The sequence below is a fragment of the Budorcas taxicolor genome, chromosome 2 (genome assembly GCF_023091745.1).
Source record: "Budorcas taxicolor isolate Tak-1 chromosome 2, Takin1.1, whole genome shotgun sequence".
Lineage (NCBI taxonomy): Eukaryota > Metazoa > Chordata > Mammalia > Artiodactyla > Bovidae > Budorcas > Budorcas taxicolor.
Window position 1 is genome coordinate 49,254,817 of NC_068911.1, and position 26,640 is coordinate 49,281,456.

General features: G+C 46.5%; 1 protein-coding gene across 1 annotated transcript in view; it reads right to left on the reverse strand.

Annotated features, from left to right (window-relative positions):
• Positions 1-3,855, reverse strand: part of MYO7B (myosin VIIB) — a 78,989-nt gene extending 75,134 nt beyond the window's left edge. Inside the window, exon 1 of the mRNA XM_052663928.1 lies at positions 3,838-3,855. Coding sequence (XP_052519888.1) covers positions 3,838-3,855 — 18 coding nt within the window. The remainder of the gene's footprint in view (positions 1-3,837) is intronic.
• Between the last annotated feature and the right edge of the window lie 22,785 nt (positions 3,856-26,640).

The window sequence follows — 26,640 nt, forward strand, 5'->3', positions numbered from 1 at the left end:
GAATCATTTTACAAGGATATTGACATACCTGGGAGAAAGCTGGGTGGAGGTAGGGTGAGGTGGTGGTTATGTTGTGATAAGTACAGAGAAAACAAAGCAGATAAGAAACAAGATAATTACAGTCTAGCACTTAGAGTACACTTCAGGGCTCAACTGAGAGGAACATTTTCTTTTTCTTTTTTTTTTTATTATAAAAAACGTTTTCTTTTATATTGGAGCACTGCAGATGGTGATTGCAGCCATGAAATTAAAAGACGCTTACTCCTTGGAAGAAAAGTTATGACCAACCTAGATAGCATATTCAAAAGCAGAGACATTACTTTGCCGACTAAGGTCCATCTAGTCAAGGCTATGGTTTTTCCTGTGGTCATGTATGAATGTGAGAGTTGGACTGTGAAGAAGGCTGAGTGCCGAAGAATTGATGCTTTTGAACTGTGGTGTTGGAGAAGACTCTTGAGAGTCCCTTGGACTGCAAGGAGATCCAACCAGTCCATTCTGAAGGAGATTAGCCCTGGGATTTCTTTGGAGGGAATGATGCTAAAGCTGAAACTCCAGAACTTTGGCCACCTCATGCGAAGAGTTAACTCATTGGAAAAGACTTTGATGCTGGGAGGGATTGGGGGCAGGAGGAGAAGGGGACGACAGAGGATGAGATGGCTGGATGGCATCACTGACTCGATGGACGTGAGTCTGAATGAACTCCGGGAGTTGGTGATGGACAGGGAGGCCCGGCGTGCTACGATTCATGGGGTCGCAAAGAGTTGGACACAACTGAGCGACTGAACTGAACTGAACTGAATAGTTGATTAACAGTGTTGTATTAGTCTCAGGTGTATCACAAAGTGATTCAGTTATACCTATTCATGTATTTATTCTTTTTCAAGTTCTTTCCCCATTTAGATTGTTACATAATATTGAGCAGAATTTCCTGTACTGTACACCAGGTCCTTGCTGGTTATCCACTTTAAATATATCAGAGTGTACATGCCAATCCCACACTCCCTAATTATCCCTCTTCCACCCTTCCCCAGAGAATCATAAGTTGGGTTTGAGAGGAGCATTTCCTTAGATAAAATAAGTAAACCCTGTAATCTGGGATTTAACAGTTTGGGGAGAAAGGAGAGACACTGTGAGTGCTGTGGGCAGGGATAGGAGTGAGGAGCTAAGGCCTTTCTCACCCAGTGGGAAATCAGTAATAGATGATGCCTGGAATAAGAAACTCAAGTGGCCTTGTACAAATGGATAGAAGTATCAAAGAATTAACTAGAAGGTCAGTGGTGGTCACCTGTCTGGGAGAGGAAGTGGGAGACTGATTCTTTAAACTGTGTGTCTATAACAACTGTATAAAACCGAAATCTAAATGAAAAAGAACAGCAAAAACAGTTGCTTACAGGATATAGAAGACCAGCCTGAACAACATACTGGTTTCAGTGAACTAACTGAATCACAGCAGGAACCTCAGAGACCTAGAGAAGTTTTCTTACAAGGATGAAATTCCAATGTGAAAACTGCACTGCGCTGCTGCAAGAGCTGCTGAAATCACCAAAGTGAGAAAATTATCAAAGACAGATGATGGGCATCTCACACAAGCTCGATACTAACCAGAGGTGAAAAAGAGAGAGAGACCATTTCCAATTTTAAGACGCCAGCCCAACATGAGCCAGAAGAGTAAATAAAAGAGCTGTAATGGGACTTTCATTCCCTCCATTTGGCCAAAGCTCTCCAAGGAAATAAATGAGAAGCCAAGCAGCAGCAAGCAGAGCTTCTTTATGAACTCAGATGACTGCAGAAGCAGCCGAATCAGGGAAAGAATGAGCAAGAAGAGGCAAAGAAAAAGCCAGCAGCTGCAAAAAAAAAAAAAAAGTAAAGTCAATATGGAGATTCAAGAAATAAAGGATGGGGACTTCCCTGGTGGCACAGTGATAAGAATCTGCCTGCCACTGCAGCAGGGTTCAATCGTTGGCCCAGGGAGTTTCCACGTGCCTCAGGGCAACGAAGCCCCTGCACCACAACTACTGAGCCCACACCCCGCGGAGCCCCTGCCTAGAGAAGCCGCCACAGCGAAAGCTCAAGCCCCGCAGTGAAGAATAGCCTCTGCTCACCACAACTAGAGGGAAAAAAGCCCGCACAGAGCCATGGAGGCCCAGCGCAGCCAAAATAAGCAATAAACAAATAAATGATTAAAAAAAGAAAAGGAAATAGAGCCTGAGGGACTTCCCTGGTGGTCCAGTAGTTAAGACTCCACGCTCCCAAAGCAGGGGGCCAGGTTCCACCTCTGATCAGGGAACTAGATCCCACACACGGCAACTAAGAGTTTGCATGACACACATAAAGATCCCACATGACGCAACGAAGATCTCGTGTGCCTCAGCTAAGACCCAGTGCAGCCAAATAAATAAATAACATCTTTAAAAAAGAAATAGAGAATGAGTCACAGAAAGCAGAGGGATCTAGCTCTTCACTGCTCTTTGTGATAAGAAATACCTGACAACTGACTTCTGCGCATGATGCGGAAAAGCTCCTGCCCTAGCCTGAGACAGAAATCACTGCGAGGAATCTCACAGATGCAAAGAATCCACTTCTGAGAGACCTGATCCTCAGTCTTCCGAGGTGGGCTGGCTATTCCAGCCATTGGCTGAAATGCGCACTGTGGCTTGTCCCATGTGCCCACCCACCAGTCTTTCCTTCCCACAGGAGAAAAGATGGGCCTAGAAGTAGCTCTGGGCTGCCTTTACTTAGATAAATGGAGGAGTTAGCAAGCGAAAAATACTGTTGTCAAGATATTTTTTTCCAGGTTCTTTTATTTTTCATTTTATTCTTAAAAAATTTTACTGAAATTTGATTTACAATGGTGTATTAATTTCAGGTGTATAGCAAAGTGATTCAGTTATATATATATATATATATATATATATATTTTTTTTTTTTCATGTACAGATGTGAGAACTGGACCATAAAGAAGGTAGAGGCCAAAGAACTGATGCTTTCAAACTGCGGTGCTGGAGAAGACTCTTGAGAGTCCCTTGGACTGCAAGGAGATCAAACTAGTTGGTCTTAAAGGGAATCAACCCTAAATACTCATTGGAAGGACAGATGCTGAAGCTGAAGCTTTAATACTTTGGCCACCTGATGCAAACAGCTGACTCGCTGGAAAAGACCTTGATGCTGGGAAAGACTAAAGGCAGAAGAAGAGGATGACAGAAGATGAGATGGTTGGATGGCATCATTGATTCAATGAACATGAACTTGGGCAAACTCTAGAAGATGGTGAGGGGCAGGGAAGCCTTGCATGGGGTCACAAAGAGTCGGACCAACTTGGTGACTGAACAATTCTTTTTTCACTTTCTGTTCCATGATAGGTTATTACAAGATATTTAGTATCTTTTCTTACTGTGCTATATAGTATGTGTTTTGTCAAGACATTTTAAGCCCTGAGTATAAGTGAGGGATTACTCTGTGCACGTGGCCATCCTGCCAAGGCCAAGTTTAGCCAAACTCATTTTCTTTAGGTAATACAATCTGGTGGTTCAGCTGGTAAAGCATCTGCCTGTAATGTGGGAGACCTGGGTTCAATCCCTGGGTTGGGAAGATCCCCTGGAGAAGGAAACAGCTACCCACTCCAGTATTCTGGCCTGGAGACTTCCATTGACTGTATAGTCCTTGGGGTCGCAAAGAGTCAGACACGACTGAGTGACTTTGACTTTTCCCTCAAATTCCCTGTGTCTGGTATTTTCCTTCCAAGGTCACACTGCCTTACTTCTTTCCTTGGGAGTGGTTTGAGTCAGCATTTGGCAACTCCCACGAACAACCCCTTGATGGAAGAGATGCAATTCTTACCAGTCTCAACCCTGACATCCTGAGGCAGCTGCTCCCGACAGCCTGTATGCAGAGAAAAAGTAGAATGTCAGTCTTCATAACAGAGAAGGCAATGGCAACCCACTCCAGTGCTCTTGCCTGGAAAATCCCATGGGCGGAGGAGCTTGGTAGGCTGCAGTCCATGGGGTCCCTAAGAGTCGGACACGACTGAGTGACTTCACTTTCACTTTTCACTTTCATGCATTGGAAAAGGATATGGCAACCCACTCCAGTGTTCTTGCCTGCAGAATCCCAGGGACGGGGAGCCTGGTGGGCTGCCGTCTATGGGGTCGCATAGAGTCGGACCGACTGAAGCGGCTTAGCAGCAGCAGCAGCAGCCGCACTCATGACCATGAGTTGGCACCCTGGCGGTAGGGGCCACAGTGCTTATCAGTGTAGCCCTGAGTGCCTGGCATGGGGCCAAGAAAGGACTCTTGAAAGAGTGGATGGATGTGTCATAGTCCCGCGGCAAGTGTTAGAGGAGACTCTCTCAGTTTCTTCAGCCCTATCTCATCTTTGAAGTGAAGTGAAAGTCACTCAGTCATGTCTGACTCTTTGCGACCCCATGGACTATACAGTCCATGGAATTCTCCAGGCCAGAATACTGCAGCGGGTAGCCTTTCCCTTCTCCAGGGGATCTTCCCAGTTCAGGGATCGAACCTAGGTCTCCCGCATTGCGGGCGGATTCTTTACCAGCTGAGCCGAAAGGGGAGCCCTATCTATCTCATCTTTACTGAACGTCTATTTTGCACTCGGCACTCGACTCAACATAGGGAATGGGGTGGTTCTGAACATGCTCAAAACAGCATCTCTGCCACCCAGAGACTCAGACTGTGTCTGGTCAGACATCTGTGAACATCAGTCATTACCATACGCCACACGGAGTGCTGAGGGAACCAGCCAGCAGAACTTGCGATGCAACATACTTGATCTAAACCTCAGGCACCCACAAAACACTAAACCCCCATTTCATTCATGGGACTCAACAAAGGAAAGGTGACCCATTATCAGTAACATAGCTGGAAATTCAGTCTGGACCTGCCTTCTCTCAAACCTGTCTCAGCGCCTGGCTGCTTCTGGTACCGGGGAAGCATCAGGCAGGCGTAAGTAACTGCCCCCTAGTCGGGGAGGGGAGGCGGGGCCCTGATCTCAGGAGGAGCCCCACCCACCACCAGCCCCGCCCTCTCTGTACTGAGCATCTTGACACAAAGGCTGGCTTTTCTGTTCGTCTCATACTCCCTGCTTGTAACGCAGACCTGCCCCTGGGAGGAACTTAGGAAATATCTGTTCAGCGAAACAGAGAAGGAAGCCCTTGGAGAGGGTGTCCTTTGACGTTGGCTGTCAGATGAGCAAGAATTCACAGTGGAAAGAAAGGGGCATTCTCTAGGGATGCTGTAACTTTAGCAAAGGCAGAGGGAAAAATACAGAGGATGCGAGGTCAGCATGTTTGGGTTGAGCAGACTGTGGGGAGGTGAGAGAAGTGTCTCGTAGGCAGCGGGCAAATGTGACAGAGAGTCTTTGCCTCTTTGTTCTGCTGAACAAAGAATTTTCTCATTCCATTTTTAACTTAGTGCATGGGCATTAATATGTTTATGGCAATTTATACCTCCCAGGATTTGTTGGAGCACCTAAAAAGTAAAAGGCCATACTCAGACTGAGATTTCTTGAAAGAGGCTACAGCTCTTTCAAAGAGAGGCTGGTCCATCTTACCACCTCACATACCCCAATGAGGTGGCAGGTGGGGAAGAGGCAGGGGGCATTTTCTACCTCTGACCCCCCACTGTGGCCCAGGCTCCTCACTTCTCCCCCCAGCTAGGAATTTGAGGCCTACCTGTGTTCTTCAGCACCCTCACCCATGGCACTGGCCTCCGTGGACATCATCCCTCTCCAGCCTCCAGGATCTGCCCCACAGGCGTTCCCCACCAGTCCTGCCATCCCTGGGGGTTGAACCTGCCATGTGTCCCTCTCAGACTCCACTGCCTCCACTTTCAACAACTTCCCCTGGTCTTCCCACGTCCCAGAACTTCTCCACTCCAAAAGCCATGTCCTCTGAGGTGTTCCCTGGCCGTCTACTGGTTAGGACCCCATGCTTGCACGCAGAGGCCACATCCTCCAACTGCCACTCACCCGCCACACCCCAGACCAGCGCCGGGCCCTCTGCCCAGGGCAACTGGTCCCTCATTTCATCACAACTCCTCAGCTTTCGCTTTTCTCCCCAGTCTATCAACTATCCTAGCTTCATCTCTATCTCAACCAGCCTGGAAACTGAACTTCAATCTTTTTTTGGAACAAAGTAGTTTTGTAAGTACCCATAAATGGAATACAAGCAGTACAATGAGCTGCACACTCTGTGGACCCCTCTGTCCACCTTCACTCCTGTCCTGTGAATGTTGTTGAGTCCTGCTCTCACCTTGCAAAGTCTGAGCATTCCAAGGATGGGTCACACCATCCTGGCAACAGGGACCAGGGAAATTTCATGCCCTGTACCTCCCCTAAGACTTTAGAAATGCTTGGGGATCCTTGAGTGGGCTCTAGTCAGCTCTTTCTGCCAAAAAAAAAAAATATATATATATATATATATATATATCCTTCCAATTTCAAGGCTCCCTCCCACTAATCACTCTGCAGAACTCCTTGATCTGCATCACTGAAAAAAGAGGGAAATGGGGGGGATCCCGGCGGAGGAGGGAGCAGCAGGCTGAGTTCCGCAGCGGTGCGCGGAGCCGAGCGCCCCGGGCTGCCCCTCCCGCTGGAGGGGCCCTGTACCTCAGGCTCCCCGACGCTCTCGCTGCCGCCGCGGGCCTCCGCCCGGCCATGCGCCCCGGGTAGCGCGCCTGGGGTGCGGCGCCCACCCAGCGGCTCCCGCCGCCCATCCCGCCGCCGGCATGCTTCGCCAGCTGCTGCTCGCCGAGAAAGTTTTAAAAAAAAAGAGCGAGAGAAATCACCCTCAGCCTCCAGCTCTGTTCAATCCCTGCCTTTTCCTATACCTGTGGGCACATAAGAGATGCCCCGGGGAGGGGCAGCTGACAGCTCCACGCTAACCCTTCCAGCCCTGCCCTCTCTGGCCTCCTCCATCAGGGCTTTTGCTCAATCGATTATTGTGGTGATGAAAATATGCCCAACAAAGTATTCTTTGACTGTACTCCCTTCCAAAGATGGACTCATTCGTTTTCCCTACCATGGGTGTGGACTTAGGGACTTCCTTATAACAAATAGAATAAGATGGGAGTGATAGAGTATAGCTTCCAAGACTTGGGGCTTCCGCCTTGTTTTCTCTAAGATTGCTCGGCCTGGGGAAACTTGCTGCCATGTCATGAGGACACTCAAGCAGCCCCACGGAGGTCTCTAGTTAACAGTCAGTGATGTTGGAAGCAGATCTTTCAGCCCTGATCAAGGCTTCAGATGACCAGACCTCCCGCCAGTGTCCCGACTGTAACCTTGTGGAGTGTTGAATTGTGTCCACTCCCCCTCTCAAGTTCATAAGTTGAAGTCCTAACTGCAGCACCTCACAATGGGCCTGTATTTGAAGATAAGGCCTTTAAAGAGGTGGTCAAATTAAACTGAAGTTGTTAGGGTGGGGCGTAATCCAATGTGACTGATATCCTTGTAAGAAGAAAAAGAGATACCAGAGCTGTGTGTGCAAAGGGTGGATCATATGAGGACAGAGTGCAAGAGGGTAACTGTCTGCAACCAAGGAGAGGGGCATTGGGAAAAACCAACCCTGCCAGCATCTTTGATCTGGGACTTCTAGTTCCAGAATTGTGAGGACAGAAATATCTGCTGCTTAAGCTGCCTAGTCGGTGGCGTTTTGTTATGGTGACCCTAGAAAATGAATACAAATCTCATGAGGGGCTGCCCTGGAGGCTCGACAGCTAAGGCTCTGAGCTGTCAGTACAGTGAGCCTGGGTTTATCCCTGGTCAGAGAGCTAGATCCCACATGTGGCAACTCAAAAAAACAGATCTTTCATGCTGCGAATAAGACCCAGTGCAGCCAACAGCAAAAACCAACCAACCAAACAAAAAGAAACCTCATGAGGGTTCCTGGCTCAGAACCACCCATCTAAGCCACTCTTGGATTTCAGAAATTGGTGGGAAAATAAATATTTGTCATTTTAAGCTGCAAAATCTTGGAGTAATTTGTTATGCAGCAGTAGACAACTAACACAATCACCCCTCTCTCTCATCTTCGTTCATTCTTTCTCTTCTGACTTTTCCTTCCTACATAAAGATGCAAGTTTTGTCTATCTTTTTTTTTAGGGACAAAGGTGGAGTTTGTTTTTATTATAAAAGAAAAAAACTCAGGAATCTTAACCAAGGAAGGGAATGTTTTGTACTCAGGGAACAGATACCAGCATACAAAATTACAAGTGTTTGGACTCTAGACCTGTTCCCATCTCCTCCAAGAGTAGAGATGGGAAGGAGACAGCTGAAGCAAACAAGCAATTCTATGAAGCAAACAAGCAATTCTGTAAAGCAAAACTTAGAAAAGTTGATGTATGGCAAAACCAATACAGTATTGTAAAGTAAAATAGTAATAATAATAATAAAGTGACAAAAAGCTTTAAAAAAAGAAACCCTATAAATTTAATTAAAATCTAAACTTCTGTTTTGCTTTAAAATTTTTTAATGTATCAAAAAGCCTGCTTTAGTGATGTGATAATTCCACCAGAAAATAACTCCATTACCCCCTTGTCAGTAACATTTTCAAGTTGCAGTTTTGATTATCTTAAAATGAATTTTCTTGGCCTCCTGACCCCTCCAGATACTGCCTTCCTCTTGTTTCTACTCCACAGCTGAACTGCCTGAAACAGTTGGGCTGTCTCCACCCTCTCGCCCTTCACACCTTCCCAAGCCTTGGGCTGCGTGTGGATACCCACCGACACTGCACCGATCCCCCCAGGGACAACGCTGCCCACGTCAGTGCCAGGACTCTTCCAGCCGTGCCCTGCTCCCTGAGCTCGCCGCGTGACTTCTGCAGGACCGCACCTCCCTGTCTTTCCTTGTGTTCTGGGGTTGCCCTCAATCTCCTCCCAGGGCTCCGTCCCTCATTTTGATCTCTTGGTGTCTGAAGGAGATGCTGATGCTTTCAGTCTGCCTGACATGCTTTCCTCTATTTTCTTTCGGGGAAATTCTCCTCCCTTTGCCCAAAATGTTTCTGATAGGGACCGTGAATCATGGTGCCTCAGAGAAGGTGTGTGATGCAAGCAAGGGCCAATCACAGGCTTTCCCTGGAATGTTCTGAATTGGAACTGGGGACTGATTTTCCTCTCTAGTCACAAAGTTTTGAAATATGATTCCAGAACTGCGGGACTATGGTCCTTGTGTCCCAAAAATAGCTGGTCACTTCAGTTCAGTTCAGTCGCTCAGTCGTGTCCGACTCTTTGCGACCCCATGAATCGCAGACACACCAGGCCTCCCTGTCCATCACCAACTCCCGGAGTTCACTCAGACTCGTGTTCATCGAGTCAGTCACGCCATGCAGCCATCTCATCCTCTGTCATCCACTTCTTCTCCTGCCCCCAATCCCTCCCAACATCAAAGTCTTTTCCAATGATATGCCAAAGCCTTTGACTGTGTGGATCACACCAAACTGTGGAAAATTCTGAAAGAGATGGGAATACCAGACCACCTGACCTGACTGTTGAGAAATCTGTATGCAGGCCAGGAAGCAACAATTAGAACTGGACATGGAACAACAGACTGGTTCCAAATAGGAAAAGGAGTACGTCAAGGCTGTATATTGTCACCCTGCTTATTTAACTTATATGCAGAGTACATCATGAGAAACGCTGGGCTGGAAGAAGCACAAGCTGGAATCAAGCTTGCCAGGAGAAATATCAATAACCTCAGGTATGCAGATGACACCACCCTTATGGCAGAAAGTGAAGTAGAACTAAAGAGCCTCTTGACGAAAGTAAAAGAGGAGAGTGAAAAAGTTGGCTTAAAGCTCAACATTCAGAAAACGAAGATCATGGCATCCGGTCCCATCACTTCATGGGAAATAGATAGGGAAACATTGGAAACAGTGTCAGACTTTATTTTTGGGGGCTCCAAAATCACTGCAGATGATAGGAGAGAATAGAGTTGGCAGGCCAAGAGGGAATGAGACAAAGAGAGAAATCTTGTCTTTGCGTGTTTGCAGTTTGTTGTTTGAGTGAAGCCATCTGGACTCTGTCATTGAAATCCAAGAATTCTATCAAACTGGTGGTCCTTATTCTGTTCTCTTTCAGTCTGCCCACTCCCCTTGTGCATGCCCACCCTTTTCCCAGGGCCACTGACAGGATCAAAGCACTTGGCTGCATTCAATGTCTCTAACCCTCATCTCTATCTGGAACTTTAGATCCACCAAGACTCTAATCCCTGGACATCTCCAGCAGATAGTCCATGGGCACAACAAACTCAACATGAATACACATCTCCTCTGTCTTCTATCTGCTCTTTCCCCTTCATTTTTCATCTCAGTGAATGAAACTTATCAATTGTTGAAGAAAACATTTGAGTCATCCTATAATCCTCATATCCGAATGATTGCTAAGATCCAAAGATTTCACCTTTTAAAAGCGTGAGGCTTCCAACTATATGTTGTCTACAAGAAACTCACTATAAATATAAAGACCCAGATAGACTGAAGATAAATAGAGAAAAATATACCATGTTAAAACGAATCAAAAGTTGGAGTAGCTATACTTAATTAAAACAGTGTGGACTTCAGGGCAAGGACAATTATGAGGAATATAAACAGGAATAACATAATAATAAAGTGGCCAATTCCCAAAGTAGATATAACATTACTTAACATGTATGTGCCTAATAACAGGGAATCATAATACATGTGGCAAAAACTGGTAAACCTACAAGGAGAAAAAGGTAAATCCAATATTATAGTTGGAGACTTCAACATGCTTTTATCAGTTATTAATGTATTTGGCAGGCATAAAATCAGCAAGGACGTAGTTGAAATTATTAAGATTATTAGTCAACTGGATCTAATTAACATTTATAGAATACTTCCTCTAATGAAAACAGAATATACCTTCTTCTCAAGTTCACATGGAACATTCACCAAGATAGAACACCTTCTGGATCATAAAAACTCCTGAGCAAATTTTTAAAATAAAACCCATACAATGTCTGCTCTTAGACCACAAAGAAATTAAACTATAAATCAAAATAGTTGGAAAATCCCCCAATATTTTGAGATTAAGAAACATAAATAATACAAGTCAAAGTCTCAAGAAAAATTCTTAAAGTGTTTTCAATTAAATGAAAATGAAGACACAACTTACGCACGCAGTGAGAACTTGCTTAGGAGGAAACTTATAATGCTGAAAGACTATATTAAAAAAGGTGTGTGCTGGCAGCTATCACCGTGGTAGCAGAGTAAACTCACCTTCCCCTATGAACACACCCAAAATACATCTATGTGTGGAAAAGTTCTCACAGAAAACTAACTGGAGACTAACAGAAAGACTCCTGAATGACCAAGACTCTCAGAAAGATGTACGCAGAACTGGGTAGGAAGATCAGAAAAGCGATCAGGCTGGAATCTGTGCCCCCAGGAGGGGACTCAGAGGAGAAGAGGTTACACAGGCAGAGACCCTCCCCGGAAAGGAAGCAGTGAGCCTCTCATTGGGTTCCCCAGCCCTGAGTACAACACAGGGAAGACGAGCCCCCTTGGCTTCTTGGCAGCTCAGTGGGACTAACAGGAGGGCTGTGGGAAGACTGGACCCTGCTTGTGAAGAGCACACGACCCTCGCCTGCTCCCAAAGCGGACAGGAGAGGGCAGACTGAGATCACACAGTCAGCTGACGTGTTTCCCAGGACCACTCCAGAGCACGCCCTGGCCTGAGCAGAGTGCGTGCGCTAGCCCTGCTCCCCTCATGTCACAGCTCCACCAGGAGGGAGGGCTGCCCTAACCAAGGGAAAGGCTTGGCTGTGAGACTCCGGCAGCTCAGTGCTAAGCGGCTTCCTAGCAGGGAGGGGGCCGTCCTCACTGGTGATTGCACAGGTGTTACACGAAAGCCAGGCCAGGGCTCTGACTGGCCGTATCACCATACTCCATGCCCAGCCTTTGTTGAATGCCCACACCAGCTCTCGCTCCAGCGCTGTTCACTTCTGGGGCTGAAGGTGCTGGTGCTGGGAAAGGGAACACACACACCCAAAGGGGACTTAGCCAGCTCACACCTGACACACAAGGCTTCTGTTTCAGCAACTTGTTACCTAACCTCACCCTCAATAAGGCAGTATTAGCCACTGAGCAAAGCGGAAGACCCACTTCACACCTGGCTGTAGCCCTATCCCCCCTTTCTCCAGCCCCACCTAGCACCACGGTGATAGCTGCCAGCACACCCTGAGGAAAAATGGCACTTGTGTTCACATCAAATCCATATCTCACAGTAAAGCCACTGGGCATAGGCAAAGTGTGCAGGGACACTCTCCCATAAGAACACCACTTCAGGACCACCATGTGTAACAATTTCACCTAAATTCATAGGGACAGAGAAAGATAATTAAAATGAGAAGAGAGGAAGACAATTTATTGAAAGGGCAAGAGGAAATCCCTAAAAAAATACAACTAATGAAATAGAAATAAATCATTTACTCTATAAAGAATTCAAAGCATTGGTAATAAGACTGCTAAGTGAATTAGGGAAAAGAATAGATGAACACAGGGAGAATTTGAACAAAGAACTAGGAAATATAAAAAGGAACCAGTCAGAGCTGAAGAATACAATAACTCAAATGAAAAGCACACTAGAAGGAATGAACAACAGTCTAGGTGATATAGAAAATGCGTAAGTGATGTGGAAGGTAGAATGATGAAAATCACCCATGAAAAAACAGTAAAAAGAAAAACAAATTGAAAAAATTGAAACAGAGTAAGCGATCTTTGGGATAACATCAAGTATACCAATATCAACTTCACAGGGGTCCCAGAAGACAAGATAGAGAAGAAATTTTTTTTTAAAAAAGCATTTAATAAAATTATGACTGAAAACTTCCCAAGACTGAAGCAGTAAACAGATATCTAGGTACAGGAAGCATAGAGTTCCAAACAAGATAAACAGAACAAACCCACACCAAGATTTATCATAACTGAAGTGGCAAAAGTTAAAGAAAAAGAGAGAATTCTAGAGACAACAGGAGAAAAAACAAAGTTATATACAAGGGAAACCCCAGAAGACTATCAACTGATTTTTCTGCAGAAGCTTTATAGGCCAAAAAGAAATGACATGATATATTTAAAATGTTGAAAGGGAAAAAAACATGAACTCAAGATACTGTATCCACCAAGATTATCATTTATCATTTAAAATTGAAGCAGAGGTAAAAAACTTTTCAGATAAGAAAAAACTAAAACAAGTTCATCAATACTAAACTAACCATAAAAGAAATACTAAAGAGTCTTTTCAAAGAAAGGGAAAAAGTTATAAGAAGAAGTAAGTACCTGTAAGAAAGAAAAAAATCCCACTAGTAAAGACAGATATATAGTAAAGGTTGAGTATCAACCATTTAAATAAGTTATTATGAAGATTAAAAGACAAAAAAAGGATAAAACTGAGTATAACTGTAATAATCAGTGAAGGTATAAACATGAAGACGTAAAATATGACACCAAAAATACAAACTGGGTTTGGGGGGAGAATTTTTAAGCATAGATTTTTTACCATAAGGTAGTCAAAATGTAAAGATTTCCAGTTATAACATAAATAACTCTGGGGATATAAATGTACAGCATGGTAACTACAGTCAACAACCCTATATTGTATATTTGAAAACTCTTAGAGAGTAGATCTTAAACATTCTTATCACAAGAAAAATCTTTTGTAACTATGTGAGTGATTGACGTTAATTAAACCTGTGGTAATCATTTTTTAAAAAAGAGTAGATCTTTTAGAATGTGATTGAAACTAAGGGGCTACCTGTTTAAAACAGATACAGTTATAGGTCGACATACATGAACCGTACGGCAACCACAAATCAAAAGCCTACCATAGACACTCAGAAGCAAGAGAGAAAGAACAGAAGCATGCCAATAAATAACATCATCAAACTGCAAGGAAAGAAACTAAAGGGAGAAAAAAAGAAGACTAGGGAAAGACTACAAAATCAACTGGAAAATAAACAGTAAAATGGCAATGCTCCAATCAAAAGGCATATGGTGGCTGATTGGGTTCTAAACCAGACTCATCTATATGATATCTGCAAGAGAATCACTTCAGAGATGAACACACACAGAGACTGAAAGTGAGGGTGTGGGAAAAGGTGTTTGTGTAAATGTAAATGAAAGACAGTGGGAATAGCAATACCCTTCTAAGAAGAAAGAGACTTTAAAAATGTCTGTGACAAAGAAGATCATTATATAACGGTAAAGGGATAAATTTAAGGAGAGGATATTACATCCGTTAACATGCATGTACCCAACACAGAAGCACATAGAAATGTGAAGCAAGTATTAACAGGCATAAAAGGAGAAACTGACAGCAATACAGTAATGGTTGTTGTTCAATCACTCAGTAATGTCCGACTCTTTGCAACCCCATGGACTGTAGCATGCCAGCCTTCCCTGTCCTTCACAATCTCCCAGAGCTTGCTTAAACTCACGTCCATTGAGTTGGTGATGCCATCCAACCATCTCATCCTCTGTCATCCCCTTCTCCTCCTGCCTTCAATCTTGCCCAGCATCAGGGTCTTTCCCAATGAGTCAGTTCTTTGCATCAGGTGGCCAAAGTACTGGAGTTTCAGCTTCAGCATCAGTTCTTCCAATGAATATTCAGGACTGATTTCCTTCAGGATTAACTAGTTTGATCTTGCAGTCCAAGGGACTCTCAAGAGTCTTCTCCAACACCACAGTTCAAAAGCATCAGTTCTTTAGTGCTCAGCTTTATGTTCCAACTCTCACATACATGACTACTGGAAAACCCATAACTTTGACTATATGGATCTTTGTTGGCAAAGTAATGTCTCTGCTTTTTAATATGCTATCTAGGTTGGTCATAACTTTTCTTCCAAGGAGTAAGCGTCTTTTAATTTCATGGCTGCAGTCACCATCTGCAGTGATTTTGGAGCTCAAAAAAATAAAGTCTGTCACTGCTTCCACTGTTTCCCCATCTATTTCCCATGAAGTGATGGGACCAGATGCCATGATCTTCGTTTTCTGAATGTTGAGCTTTAAGCCAACTTTTCACTCTCCTCTTTCACTTTCATCAAGAGGCTCTTTAGGGAGAATGGCATTGAAACATGTATACTATCATGTAAGAAACGAAGTGCCAGTCTATGTTCAATACAGGATACAGGATGCTTGGGGCTGGTGCATGGGGATGATCCAGAGAGATGATGTGGGGTGGGAAGTGGGAGGGGGATTCAGGATTGGGAGCTTGTATACACCCATGGTGGATTCGTGTCAATGTATGGCAAAACCAATACAGTATTGTAAAGTAAAATAAAGTAAAAATTAAAAAAAAAAGAGGCTCTTTAGTTCTTCTTTGCTTTCTGCCATAAGGGTAATGTCATCTGCATATCTGAGGTTATTGATATTTCTCCCAGCAATCTTGATTCCAGCTTCATCCAGCCCAGTATTTTTCTTGATGTACTCTGCGTATAAGTTGAATAAGCAGGGTGACAATATACAGCCTTGATGTACTCCTTTTCCTACTTGGAACCAGTCTGTTGTTCCATGTCCAGTTCTAACTGTTGCTTCCTGACCTGCATACAGATTTCTCAAGAGGTAGGTCAGGTGGTCTGGTATTCCCATCTCTTTCAGAATTTTCCACAGTTTATTGTGATCCACACAATCAAAGGCGTTAGCATAGTCAATAAAGCAGAAGTAGATATTTTTCTGGAACTTTCTTGCTTTTTCGATGATCCAGCAGATGTTGGCAATTTGATCCCATTCCTCTGCCTTTTCTAAAACCAGCTTGAATATCTGGAAGTTCACAGTTCCAGTACTGTTGAAGCCTGGCTTGGAGAATTTTGAGCATTACTTTACTATTGTGTGAGATGAGTGCAATTGTGTGGTAGTTTGAGCCTTCTTTAGCATTGTCTTTCTTTGGGATTGGAATGAAATCTGACCTTTTCCAGTCCTGTGGCCACTGCTGAGTTTTCCAAATTTGCTGGCATATAGAGTGCAGCCCTTTCACAACATCATCCTTTAGGATTTAAAATAGCTCAACTAGAATTCCATCACCTCCACTAGTTTTGTTCATAGTGATGCTTTTTAAGGCCCACTTGACTTCACATTCCAGGATATCTGGCTCTAGGTTAGTAATCACACCATCATGATATCTGGGTCATGAAGATCTTTTTTTTATAGTTCTTCAGTGTATTCTTGCCACCTCTTCTTTAATATCTTTTGCTTCTGTTAGGTCCCTACCATTTCTGCCCTTTATTGTGCCCATCTTTGCATGAAATGTTCCCTTGGTATCTCTAATTTTCTTGAAGAGATCTCTAGTCTTTCCCATTCTATTGTTTTCCTCTATTTCTTTGCATTGATTGCTGAGGAAGGCTTTCTTATCTCTCCTTGCTATTGTTTGGAACTCTGCATTCAAATAGGTATATCTTTCCTTTTCTCCTCTGCCTTTTGCGTCTGTTCTATTCATAGCTATTTGTAAGGCCTCCTTAGACAACCATTTTGCCTTTCTGCATTTCTTTTCCTTGGGAATGGGCTTGATCCCTGCCTCTTGTAAAATGTCACAAACCTCTGTCCGTAGTTCTTCAGGCACTCTGTCAATCAGATTTTATCCCTTGAGCCTATTTGTCACTTTCACTGTATAATCATAAGGGATTTGATTTAGGTCATATCTGAATAGTCTGGTGGTTTTCCCTACTTTCTTCAATTTGAGTCTGAATTTGGCAATAACGAGTTCATGATCTGAGCCACAGTCAGCTCCTGGTCTTATTTTTGCTGACTGTATAGAGCTTCTACATCTTTGGCTGCAAAGAATATAATCAGCCTGATTTTGGTATTGACAGTCTGGTGATGTCCATGTGTAGAGTCATATCTTGTGTTGTTGGAAGAAGATGTTTGCTATAACCAGTGCATTCTCTTGGCAAAACTCTGTTAGCCTTTGCCCTGCTTCATTCTGTACTCCAAGGCCAAATTTGCCTGTTACTCCAGGTATTTCTTGACTTCCTACTTTTGCATTCCAGTCCCTATAATGAAAAGGACAGCTTTTTGGGCTGTTAGTTCCAGAAGGTCTTGTAGGTCTTCATAAAACCGTTCAACTTCAGTTTCTTCAGCGTTACTGGTTGGGGCATAGACTTGAATTACTGTGATACTGAATGGTTTGCCTTGGAAATGAACAGAGATCATTCTGTCATTTTTGAGGTTGCATCCAAGTACTGCATTTCAGGCTCTTTTGTTGACCAAGATGTTACTCCATTTCTTCTAAGGGGTTCTTGCCCACAGTAGTAGATATAATGGTCATCTGAGTTAAGTTCACCCGTTCCAGTCCATTTTAGTTCACTGATTCCTAAAATGTCAATGTTCACGCTTGCCATCTCCTGTTTGACCACGTCCAATTTGCCTTGATTCATGGACCTGACATTCCAGGTTCCTATTGCTCTTTACAGCATCAGACCTTGCTCCTATCACCAGTCACATCCACAGCTGGGTGTTGTTCTGCTTTGGCTCCATCTCTTCATTCTTTCTGGAGTTATCTCTCCACTCATCTCCAGTAGTATATTGGGCACCTACCAACCTGGGGAGTTCATCTTTCAGTGTCCTATCTTTTTGCCTTTTCATACTGTTCATAGAGCTCTCAAGACAAGAATACTGAAGTGGTTTGCCATTCCCTTCCCCAGTGGACCACATTTTGTCAGAACTCTCCACCATGACCTGTCCGTCTTGGGTGACCCTACACGGCATGGCTCATAGTTTCACTGAGTTAGACAAGGTTGTGGTCGGTGTGATCAGATTGGTTAGTTTCCTGTGATTGTGGTTTTCAGTCTATCTGCCCTCTGATGGAGAAGGGTCAGGGAACTAAGATCACACGTGTATGTGTGCTAAGTTGATTTAGTCAGGTCTGACTCTTTGCAACCCCGTGGATGGTAGCCCACCAGGCTCCTCTGTCCATGGAATTCTCCAAGAATCCTGGAGTGGTTTGCCATGCCCTTCTCCAGAGGATCTTCCAGACCCAGGGATTGAATTCACATCTCTTTTTTCTCCTACACTGGCAGGTAGGTTCTTTACCATTAGCGCCACCTGGGAAGCTTCCTGATGGGAGAGACTGACTGAGTCAAGTACCGTGTCTCTGTACTTGATCGGAAATGAGTTAGGAACACATATACAAGCACACATGTACTCACACACAGGCACACACATCTCACATGCAGCAGCTCTTTCTGTATCATCACTTACTTCTGCTTTTTGTGTCATCATATGTGTTTCTCCCACGTTTGTGAGATACTTAGAAGCAAAACCTTGCCTTATTCATTCCATAAATAATTCACAAAATATTTGCTGAATGATGGATGGAGAGATGGATGGAGGGATGGATGGATGGATGGGTAGATGTATGGATAAAAGTGTGGGTGAGTGGATGGATGGATGAAGAGATGGATGGAAGGATGGATGGACGGGTGAATGGATGTATGGATAGATGTGTGAGTGGGTGGGTGGATGGATGGATGGGTGGGTGGATGGATGGGTAGATGAGTGGGTGGGTGGATGAATAGCTACCAGGAGGATGGAAGTAGCCTGGCACCCATCCCAGGAAGGCAGGTAAGGGGTTGCCTATGAGGTGAAGCCCAGGAATATTTGCAAGTCCCTGCCCTTTTGAAGTGAGTTGTTTCTTCTTAGCTCAGGCTCCCTTGTCCTGCACTGAGGCTGGTCAGTATGAGAATGTGGGGATCAGTGTCCGGCACTGGACCCAGAGTCTGCCTAATCTTAACAATCAGAATGGGGATGACTATAACTTGAGGGTAGAAGGATAAGCTGCTGGTTCCCAAAGACTTCCTCAGAGCTTTTGGAAGTCTAAAGCCACACCACTCACATGCATTTCTGGGGCATCACTGAAGTGGAGTGTATGTAGCGGGAGTGGTAAGAAATGCTAAAAGGTGAGTGGGAAGGTAGATCTGGGGAGAAAATCAAAGTGCTGCAGGGACCAAAAAGGACCAGAGACTGTGTGCTAGGTGGTGTGGGTGGCATATTTCAGGAGATTGGGGTCTAAAAGGCAAAACCCAAATGGAGACTCTGGTCTATGAGCTGCCAGTCCAGAAGGAGCCCTCTCCTGGAGGACTAAAAAGCATTTCCCAAGGCAGGGATGTGAGCATTTGGGGGCAGAAAGGATTGGGTAACAGAATGAGAACCCTGGAAGGTATGCTATGCCACCAGCTAACTGCCTATTCTCCACTCCGCCCCGCCAACCCCGAGCCTAAGGTCCCTAGCATGGAATCCATCACTCCAAGGAAAACAGAGCCTGCATGGGCTGGTGAAGGCAGAAAGGGCCACTGCTCTGGAAGTCAGAACCATCCAGCAGGTGATAAGGAATCTGTGCTGGACCACCCTGTCCAGATGTCAGGAAAGTCAAACATTGGCAGTTTCATACAGTTCCATCTACATACATATTGATATGTGGCTATGTAATAAAAGCAAGCTATATTTTATACAATTATGCCATTTTTGCCGTGGAATTCCCAGGTGGCTCAGTAGTAGAGTCCACCTGCAATGCAGGAGACGCAGGCAGCTCAGTTTCAGTCCCTGGGCCGGGAAGATGCCCTGGAGGAGGAAATGGCCACCCACTCCAGTATCCTTGCCTGGAGAATCCCATGGACAGAAGAGCCTGGTGGGCTACAGTCCATGGCGTCGCAAAGAGTCAGACACGGCTGAGCATGAGCACAAGACTGCCGTTTTTGTTTTAAAATATAAGATGTATTTTGGGGAGATACATCCTTTTTAGAGGTAATTATGTTAAGCCATTGACAGTGGTTTTTCCTGGAAGGGGAATCGGGATAAGGAGCAGAGAGAGATGGGCTTTTCCATATCCAGAGATCGCTTTTATTATTTATTTCACTGTTTACAGGATTGTCCACGGGCCTGAAATCAGTTCCACCCCTTTCCCACAGTGATGACTACCTGCAAAGATCAGCCACCAAGCTCAGTGACAGAGGGGCATGGAGGAGCTGATGGCAGGATGCCAGGAATACCTGTGACTGGCCACCCAGGAGGTGTACGGAGGTGCCCCGACCTGGAGATACGATACTCCTGGGTCCTTGTTAGGGCCCTTTCTCTTCTGCCCAGGTGGCCCGGGGTGAGGATATAAAGTTTCAGGCCTCTTTCCCATCTTCCTCTAGTGGGCACAGGGGCTGGCCACCCCCACTGCCAAAGCCCTTGCAGTGTGAGACAACACAGGAACTGGCTCCACCAGGGCCTGGGTCCTGTGCCCTCCCAGGAAGTCAGAGATGGCAGGCTGACTCTGGTGAAGAGTCGCTCCCAGGGGAATCTCTTTTCCCAGCAGGGCTCTGCTCCCACTCTTGAGGGCCAATGCACTTGTGGGGATCTCGCCAAGCCTGCCAGTCCTCTGCAAAGTCATGAGAAAGTGAATTAAACCACGTTTATCCCATCCCTTCTCACACCTGGGCTCAGGTGCTTTCTGGTTCCCTGCAAGCATAGGTGAAGTCCCTGCCTCTCCAGCCTCATCTCCAGCCCACTCTTCAGATCTGGCTTAAGAGTCCCCTTCCAGATAGTTAAGGGCTTTGGGAAGGTCATGTACATACTGCTATATTTAAAATGGCTAACCAACAAAAACCTATTGTATAGCACAAGGAACTCTGCTCAAAGTGCCAGTTATGTGCCTGGCTGGCAGGTAGTCTGGATGATAGGGAGGTTTGGGGGGTGAATGGATACATGTATATGTATGACTGAGTCCCTTCACTGTTTGCCTGAAACTATCACACTATTGTTAATCAACTATACCCCAAAACAAAATATTTTTGGTGTTAAAATAAAAATAATATTAAAAAAATAAGAGAGTCCCCTTGTAGCTTCCCTGACGCTGTTCTCAGCCACCCTACCTATTACCTGTCCCTCTCTGGTCCCAGAAGACCCTGGCCAGCCCTCAGGAAGGGCATTCACCACCCTGAACTGAAACCCATCATTTATATCTGTCCAGAGAACATTTCTTTTCTTGAGATTCACTTTGGCAAGGTGCTGTCAGCCTGCCTGGAGAGATTAGCAGGGATGGCCCTTGAGAAGCCCTCCTGAATTTACTTTATTTTTTTTTGCCAATAGCATTTCCTTATTTGATATCCCCTTCCTGGTATCCCATCAGTGCTTCTTCTCAGAAATGGTCTTGTTCTTAACTTGAGGACGTTATTATTCTTGTCACTGCTTGTATTTTATTTTTGATCATCTGCCAGAAAGCCCAGAATACATTTGGTAGCTTTGTCTGGCAAATAGATGGGAACTTTTTATGAAACTTTTTCCAGCTGCATCATATTTACCTTAATTTTCCTTCATCTTGGTTTCTCATTTCAATTTTGATTCCTCTGTATTACAGGTATCTCTGTAAGCTATCTCAAAAGGCTCTTGTTTACTTTTAGAATAAGGCAGGAGATGGATGACAGAGAAGCTGACAGATACATCCACATGTACGTGCCAGTACCCCTCTGTGCCATGGCCCCTCTCTGTACCCCCTCAGCACTCCATCCCTGGCCCCCAAAACAGAGTAGGGGTTCATAATATACTTACTTAGAGTTTTAAAAGAGTAGTTCATTAGTTTAATCAGTACAGTAATGCTGCAAGGTAAGAGATATGGTTCCATCTGACAGTTGAAGAAACTGAGGCTTCAGGTACCACCCTTGGTCAGTGGCCGAGTCAGGATTTGAACCCACGCTTGTTTGGCTCTGTTTGTTTATTACACTTCACCTCTCTGCCAAGTCTGACATGCTCTGCTCTCTAGACCTGTGAGGTCCAATATGGTGGCCACCAGCCACCTGTGGTGCAGTGGTAAAGAATCTGTCTGCCATTGCAGGAGATGCAAGAGACACGGGTTCTACCCCTAGGTTAGGAAGATCCCCTAGCATAGGAAATGGCAACCCACTCCAGTCTTCTTGCCTGGAGAATCTCATGGACAGAGGAGCCTGGTTGGTACAGTGCATGGGGTTGCAAAGAGTCAGACACTTTGAGCACAGCACAGCACACAGCCACATATGGCCATGGAAATTTAAATTAGTCTTAGTTAAAATTAAAAATTCCTCCTGCATGCTGGCTGCACTTTCAGGGCTCTGTAGCCCCGTGTGGCCAGTGGCTATTGTATTAGTACAGAAGAGAATGCATTCTCAGCACGGAAAGAGCATTTCCTGCCGCCTCCTTACACCTGCACTAGGGTCCTGCCAGGAGCCAGCAGTGCCTAGGCTGGACTTGTACTTTCTTTCCTCTGCATCTTCAGGGTGTTCTTCCCTCAGCCTGGGCATCCTAGCCCTCCAGCAGCAGCATCAAGCCATCCTTGCCTTCTCAGCCTGCTTCAATCCCTCCCCTTCCCCACCCGTCCTCGGCCCCAGACATCTCCACTTCTGACTCCCTGATGCCTGAGGTCTGTGCCCCCACGTGGGTGACTTTTCTTTGGCACAGCCTCACCTCAGTCACCCAGCAGTGCAGAAAGGAGGTGCACGCTGCTTAATTGATTGAGGGGGAAGACAAGAGAGTGTAACATGAAAATCGACTAGAAAACGTGACTTTGTCGCAACCTCTATTTCTGCCGCTCATGACCCCACTCCCCCATACAGCTCGCTGCCCAGGGCCCCCTCTCCTCCAGGCCGTGGGTGGGTGCAGGAGCCTGAGAAACCGTGAGCAGGTCCAACCTGTGCCCTCACGGCGCTCATATCCAGTGGCTTTGGGCGAAGGATTTTACCCTCCTTCATCTCAATGTCCTCTATTGTGAAAAGCGTCCTGTACTTCCTGCCGTTCTTCCCTGGAGGGCTTGTCACGGGGACTGAGAATGTAGAAGCCAGGGCCTTCATATGACATGAAAAGCACTCACTTACAAGAATGTAGCTGGGAAATTGGGAAATGTTCACCCCTGCCTGCTGTGTCACCCTTACATCGAGCTGTAACTCCCACCCCCAGCCGTTTTGAAGTGGGGGTGCAGCAAGGCCCAAGGCCCACCGGACAGCTCCCCTGGGAGAAGGCAGTGGGGCCAGCACTCAGCTCCCAGTGGGTTCAGAGAGACAGGGCTGCCACTGAACTGAGTGGCTCCAAACAAAGGTTCCCTGGGGGCTTGTGCCCCAGGCTGATAGCTGCACACAGTTTTGGTTTTCTTCTAAATAAAACCCTGAATGGAGTTCAGGTTGGAACAACGTTTAAGTCCAGAGTCAAAGAGTGGAGACCGAGGGGAAGGCCTGGCTGTGGGGTTAGGAGGCTCAAGACGGGCCCCACCCCAGCCTGTGTCTGTGTCCGTTTCCCTCCCGTAAGAAATGGGGACGGTGCCCAGCACCCTGACAGCTCGAGGGAGAGCCGAGGAGTGTTCCTCCTCTCAGAACGCTGTCCCGCCACAGCCCAGCACCCCAGCCAGGGGAGGCTTTGAGGCCTGGCAGGCAGGGTCCTGCCTCACGCTGGGGCCCAAGCTGTTCAGAGGTGACGAACACACTTGTCCACAATTGTCCAAGAAGGTAGGTGGTAACTCAGGTCAGCCCGGGCCTGGGCGTCAAGTCCCCCTTTGCTTCTTCCTGTGGGCACTTCATCTCTCATGGACCTCAGTGTCCTCTTCCATGAAACAGAGGCAACAACACCCCAAGTGCGGGGAAATGGAACATATGACACGGCTGACATTGCCAGGTGCCCGGGCCTCGGGGCCGAGGCTTCACACCTCCTGAGGCCCCCCTGAGGTCCCCCTTCTGGGGGAAGGTGGCCCCGCACTGCCGCCCCCTCTGCTCTTGCGCCTGCCTTCCTGGAGCAGAGGCCCAGCACACCCCCTCCTCCTGCTCGGGCCCCAGCAGCCCTGCGGCTGCTGGGATGGCTCTCTGGGCTGGAGTTCCAGGCTCCTGAAAGGGCTCTCATGCTCCCGCCTCATCATCTTGTTCCCTGCAGTGTTTTCCCAAGGCTGTGACTCCCAACCCACCCCTACCTAAAGACCCTCCCCCCACCCTCCCAGCTGGCAGAACATAGGCTCGGGGCAACCAGCCCACAGAGAAGGCCTCGGAAGTGCCCTTACCTTGTCAGGGTAGGGGTCTTGTAGTTTGCCTTCCCCTCCACCCAGGCCGTCTGAAAGGAGCCGGGCAGAAGGCAGTGCCAGGGCTCTGGGTGTGTCGGAGCGCACGAAAGGGTAGGAAGAGGCGGAAGGGCCCCAAGAGGAAATGGCCGAGTCCTCTGGGCCCACATAATTTATGACAGGACTTTGTCCTTGAGCTCCAGGCACACCCACTCCCACAGGGCTCCTGCGGCCCCAGCTAGCAGAGCCTCAGAGTAGTCCAATCTTTAACCCTGGCCTCTTGGTCAGAGAGTCTCCATGGGCCACAAGAGCTTGATTCTGTGCACCTGTTGCTACAACCAGCCAAATCCCCTGGTGCCCAACCATCCAGGGATCTGAGCATCTTTCCAGGGATCACGGGAACTCCAAGGCTGCTTATGCAGGAGTTCTACTCCCAAACCCCCTGTCTTAGTTGGGAGCACAGACAGGAGAGGCCAGGGAGCCTTGCACCAGAGCTAAAGGCCACTGGGGCACCTAGATTCCCAGTACAGTCCCTGGGAGCAGAGGGGGCTGACTGGGGCTGGGACTTGAATAAAGGGGGATTTTGTGACGAGGCAAATACAGACCCTTCAGAAGGAAAGAGCATGCAGCAGTGCACCCTGGGAGAGGCCAGGTTGGGGGGGACAGGCAGTCCCTGGAAGCGACGGTGAGGTCTTTGAAGGTGGATGGAAAATAAGTCCACGGGAGATGCCTGCTGACTGCAACACTTTGCCTGGGCGAGGAGAGGCCTTGGGGGTACTCCTCAGCGACCCAGCAGGAGCCCATCGGGTTCCCTCCCTTCCCCAGGACTTGGCAGGCAGAGGTGTGGGAACTAGCTGTCATATTTATTTGTTTATTTGGCTGCACTCAATCTTAGCTGTGGCACGTGGGATCCTTAGTTACGGCGTGTGGGGTTTTTCGTTCTGGCATGCTAACTCTCAGTTGTGGCATATGGGATCCCTTGACCAGGGATGGAATCCGGGCCCCCTGCATTGGGAGCGCTGAGTCTTCGCCACTGGACCACCAACGAAGTCCCTATCATCTTCTAAACAGGACTGAGGCCACAGCAGGGTGACAACCCTGACCTTGAGCCTCTTTGAGAGATGGGAACCAAATGCTGGTGGAAGGGAAAAGGATAAAGCTGAAGAGCCATGGGGGAGAGATCATGTGGCCCTGGAGAGAGGCAGTGGCCACTGTTGTCTGAGCTTTCTGTGGGCCCTGCTGTGGGCTCCGCAGAAGCCCAGCTTCCTGCTGCTACGCACTCCATTGTTGAGACAGCGGGAAGGAGTTTCTGTTCCTCGCGACCAACCAGCCCAGGACAAAGTTTCAGTCTCTCAGTCATGTCTGACGCTTTGCAGCCCCATGGGCTGAGGCATGCCAGGCTTCCCTGTTCTTCACCATCTTCTAGAGCTTGCTCAAACCCATGTCCATTGAGTCGGTGATGCCAGAGGTGGGAAAGTGAGTTGGGAGGTGACTTAGAAAGGGCCATTTGGAGGAAGCACGGGCTCTGAGGCATCCAATCAACTTCCTACCCACTCCCCAAAAGTGTTGTGCTCAGGTTCTATCCGGCTCCAGGTAGCTTCCTGGCCCCTAAAACCTCATCCAGTTTCTGGGTCAACACTTGCTTTGGGAGGGTTTCACATGGCAGTTGGCTTTTCTGGTTTAGAAAGGAAACATTTCACTCCCACAGGATGGGTTCTGCTAATCCTGGCAGCTCCTGGAAATGATGAGCCCCCTATTTCGGGGCTCCTGAGACCAGACTGGGTCCTTTGTGGCCCTCATTCCACTGTCCTGTTCCAAAAAAATAGTGGAACAGAATATTTGTGTAGAACAAAATGATTCATAAGACTTTTTTATTCCAGAGCCTGTCTTAAAATTTGATAGAAACACATTTTGGATACTTACAGACTTGTCTCCTGCTTTCTTTTTTTAATAGTTTGACATTAAATCATAAGTATTTTCTTACACTATAGCAAATATTAACCATGAGTCTTCAAGTCAGCATGGTCAAAGACAAATATCGTATGATACCACTTATATGTGGAAACTAAAAAAATGGTACAAATGAACCTATTTACAAAACAGAAAGAGTCACAGATTTAGAAACAAACAGTTATTAAGGGACAAATGAAAGTCAAAGTGTTAGTCGCTCAGTAGTCGCTCTTTGTGACCCCATGGACTGTAGCCCGCAAGGCTCCTCTGTCCATGGGATTCTCCAGGCGAGAATACTGGAGTGCGTTGTCATCCCCTTCTGCAAAGGATCTTCCCAGCCCAGGAATCAAACCCAGGTCTCCTGCACTGCAGGCAGATTGTTTACTGCCTGAGCCCCCAGGCAAAGAGAGGGGGCGTTAGGTTGGGAGATTGGAATTGACGGACTCCATGGGTGCTAAGTCGCTTCAGTCATGTTCAACTCTTTTTGACCCTATGGTCTGTAGCGTGCCAGGCTCCTCTGTCCACGGGATTTTCCAGGCAAAAATACCAGAGTGGGTGGCCATTTTTGTCTCCAGGGGAACTTCCCCACCCAGGGATCAAACTCACATCTCCTGCGTTGGCAGGTGGATTCTTTACCACTGAGCTACCTCGGAAGCCTCACTTCGCTGTATAGAAGAAACAATTACAA